Source organism: Silene latifolia, chromosome 8 (genome assembly GCF_048544455.1).
Source record: "Silene latifolia isolate original U9 population chromosome 8, ASM4854445v1, whole genome shotgun sequence".
NCBI classification, from domain to species: domain Eukaryota; kingdom Viridiplantae; phylum Streptophyta; class Magnoliopsida; order Caryophyllales; family Caryophyllaceae; genus Silene; species Silene latifolia.
The window spans coordinates 18,526,561-18,530,685 of record NC_133533.1 but is presented as its reverse complement, the minus strand read 5'-3'; the positions used below and the strand labels follow the sequence as shown (position 1 = coordinate 18,530,685).

General features: G+C 39.6%; 1 protein-coding gene across 1 annotated transcript; it reads right to left on the bottom strand.

Annotated features, from left to right (window-relative positions):
- LOC141594179 (uncharacterized) lies at positions 1-2,388 on the bottom strand. Its single transcript, XM_074414352.1, has 2 exons — positions 1,318-2,388; positions 1-1,209 (listed from the first exon to the last, which is right to left on the bottom strand). The coding sequence occupies exons 1-2, from the start codon at positions 1,477-1,479 to the stop codon at positions 178-180; spliced, it is 1,194 nt and encodes a 397-aa protein (XP_074270453.1). The 5' UTR covers positions 1,480-2,388; the 3' UTR covers positions 1-177.
- Between the last annotated feature and the right edge of the window lie 1,737 nt (positions 2,389-4,125).

Below are 4,125 nucleotides of genomic sequence, written 5' to 3'. Positions count from 1 at the left end.
TGAAATATTGATAAACCAGAAACTGATGAATTGCATTACATCACAAAAGCAAGTTCACAAACCTTACACAAGTCCAACTAATTGTTCATAAGTAACAAAAGCAGGTTTAGAAATTTGTTGAATTGTTCATAAATAAACCTTACACAAGTTCAATAACAATAGGATTCATGACTTTGGTCAAGACTGGTGCCATGCTTGATTTCCTTGAACATTAGAAGCTTGGGATAAAAGCTCTGTGAATGACAATGAAGTAGGTGCTGCAGTGTTTGTTGATGGCATAGCAGTGGAGGTGCTTGATGATGCTCCATTGAGATGTGCTGTTTTCCATGCCTCTTTTTGGGCTGCCCTTGCCCTTGCTTTCTCTCTGATGTTCTTTGCCCATTCAGTCTTTTTTTGTGGTCTGCCACCAGGTGCCCTCACAGCAGTGTTTGGTGGTGCAGCTGGGTTTTTGCAAGTTCTCTTGTAGTGACCTGAGCCTCCACAGTTGCTGCAATGTTTAGACCTCTTCCCTCTCTTCAGTTGTTGTTCTTCATTCTCTCCAGCTTCTTTTCTTCTCTTCTTTCCCTTAGGTCTTCCTGGCATGGTCCTTAAGGGTGGTGGTAGTGGCTCTGGCATAGCAGTAGGTTCCCAATGTTTTACCCCAGGCATAGGGGAAACTTTGTTGGCATAGGTGAGCATGTACCTCTCCTTTGAATAGAAATCATCCACATAGTTTTTTGGGTCCATTCTCTTTTCCAAGAGACATGCCATTGCATGTGGGCAAGGTAAACCAGTTAAGTTCCAATGGTTGCACCCACAAGTCTTGTCTAACAAGTTCACAACAACTTGCTCCCCTCTGAGTTCCACCTCAAATTCATGCTCATCAGATTGCATAAAGGTAGCAAATCTGGACTCATCCTTTGCCCAGTCTAAGTACTTATCCACATATGGCATCACTCTCCCTTCATATGATTTAGCACCCTCTCTCTTTTGACATAATCTTTGCATAACATACTTTCTCATCCATTCTAGTTGTGTAAGTATAGGTTTGTCTCTAGCTTCCTTCAACACAGCATTAAATACCTCACACACATTGTTTAAGACAAGGTGTGACTTACAAGTACTGTCAAATGCATGCCTAGACCAATGCCTTGGGGGAATGTCATTCAAAAAAGACCATGCATCTCTTGATAATAGCTTCATGCCCTCCATTTCTTTTGAGAAATCAGCCTACACATTTTAAGATACATAGATACACTGTAAGAAATAACAGTTAAGAGTAAACATAAAAAAAACAAGTGCATAAGAGTAAGAAATAACAGTTAAGACCATGCTTACCCTTGTCATAGCTCTGGCTGCAGCCCAGAATGTTTCTTTGTATAACTGACCACTGAATCTCAATTTCAGATTGGCCCAAATGTGTCTTGCACAAAATCTGATATTGGCCTTTGGCACCACAGTAGCTAGGGCATCAATCAGACCCTTCTGTCTGTCAGACATCACTGTAAGCCCTTCCCCCTCTACTTTGCCTATATCACTAGCTAGAAGCTCCAAAAACCAGGTCCAACTGTCCCTATTCTCCACCTCAACCACTGCCCATGCTACTGGGAATATGTTATTGTTTGCATCAACCCCAACAGCAACCAGACATATGCCAGGATATACACCCTTCAAATGACACCCATCCACTCCAATTATAGGCCTGCATCTTTGTATGAATCCTTCTTTACAAGCTTTTAGGCAGACATAGAATCTTTTGAATATAGGTGGAGGCCTCTCAATATTGTCACACACCACAAATGCTGAACTACCAGGGTTGTACTTCAATGTTGTTGCTTCATACTCTCATACTTTGGCATATTGATCCTTGCCATTACCATGAATCATGAGCCTTGCCCTAGCTCTTGCCAACCAACATCTCATGTACGTTACATGAACTCCTAGCTCTTGTAGTACATGTTTCTGGAATTTCTGTAATTTCCAGTCACTATTGTTTCTCCAAAACTCAACATACTTCTGAGCTAGGTACTCAGACCCCACTTTTCTATTGTAAGTGGACATTACACAGTTATGCTTCAAATGTAACCCAGTTATCTGAAAAATTCCTTCTGTCACATCCCTAGCATGTACTCTGAACTTACAGGGATTCTTAATCCCACAAACACACTTTGGAAGCTTTGACCTCTTCTTGTTCCACTCACACTTGCACCTATTGTAACAATGAGTCACACCCCGTCCCTTCCATTGTGTGAGTAGTAGAAGTCATAGCCATTTGTCACACTATGCTGCACAAGGGCTTTCCTAAAAACCTCAACACTAGGGAAGTTTAACCCTAACCTCAGCTTTATAGGCTTGCTAAAGTCATGGTCAGGGTTAAATGTAGGGTTAGATGTGCCCTCATCAGCATTATCAGATCCAACCAGGCTTCTCAACTCCTCCGAGTCATAATCCAAATCTGCCTCCACATTGACATTCAAGTCATCAACTCCATATAAAACCTTCTCTTTTGCTTTTGAAGGCTCAAGTACATTTATTTCTTTTCCTTTCAATTCTTCAATGCCTAAACCAGTTTCTACTCCCTTTATAGTTAAGCCAGTATCTTGTTTTTCAAATAAGTCATCAGTCTTATTTAAACCAATATCAAATTCATTAAGACCAAAATCTTCACTGCCTTGCTCACTCAACTCAGAATCACTGAACTCTTCTTCTTCTATTATGTTTTCAAGCAATTTCTTCCTACCCTTTCTGAGATCTACTTTCTTTCCTTTCTTCTTTAGATCTGCTTTCTTCCCCTTCCCAAGATCTACTTCTTTCTTCTGGCCCTTTCTCACAACTACCTTATTCTCCTCCTTTCTCACAGTTGCTATCTTCTTACCTTTACCTTCCTTTCTCACTTCTATGCCTTCATTCACTTTAGCTTTCCCTTTTCTGTCCCTTTTTTTGATGTCTTCCTAGCTCAATAAACCCAGTTACTACACCATTCAAACAACCACTCTCCTGCTCAGACTCCACATCTGAATCCCTTATAACAATCCCAGGCTGAGCACCAAAGTTTACCCTCCTCCTCAAGGGTAACTTCTCCCTAGTAGTGGCCTCATTTACAATAACAAGGTCAGGTTTTTTGATCTTTTTTGGTGAAACTTCTGTGGTATTTTTGTGTTGTCGAGGGCTTCTTCTTAAAGATCTCAGAGCTGCATTAGTTGGGGTAGGTATTTGTTGGGTGGGTGCTTTGAATTGGATTGGGATGGGACAAAGAAGGTTATTTTGGGCCTTAGTTTTTTGTTCTGTAGTGCATAAAGAAGTAGAGGTACTTCCCACCAAAGCATCTTTACTTAGTGGGACCACTGTTGCACTTTTGGTCTTTTCTGTTTGTACTATAGTTGAAGTAGAAGCAAAAGATTCTACTGTTAAGGGTTCAGTTATCCACACAGTCAATGTATTGGTAGTCTTGCATAGAGTCTTTACTAAATTGATTAAATCAAAACAGGAAACCAATAACCCTTTTCCATTCGCATCCCTAATACTCCTCAATGGTCTTCTATACCAAATTTCTGAGTCATCTCTTCTAGTTAATCTAAGAGCCAATTTCTTAAACATCTCTACAGTTACATCATCAAACAGAACACCAATTTGAAGATGCACAGCACCCCCCACATAGTCAAACTTCCCTTCGTGAACCTTAAATTGACCACCATGATTGACACGCAAAGTCACCCTAGTAGGAGTACTTTTTGAAGCCATTTCCTATAACAAAGGACAAAATCAAAGATTGGAAAACCTAAACTAAGAAATACTAAAATTAGAATCATAAACCCAGAAATACAAAACCCCAACACCCTAAACCCAGAAATAGATAACCCAGAAATTAGGATGCTCAAAATTAAGCTTATACAATTATCGGATTACAAACCCAGAAAATAAAGCTTCTACAATCAACATTATTGAAGACAAAGGTTACAGAAATCAAACAATAACAAACAAAGAAATTCGAAATAAGAGATAGAATGAAAACTTACATAAATCAATCCTGATGAATGAACAATCCCTCGAAAATTAGGGTTTTAAGCGAAAATTTGGGGAAAATTTAGGGGAAATTTTAAGCTGGGATTTGGGATGATTTTTGGTGGAATTTTAACAAGTGTTATG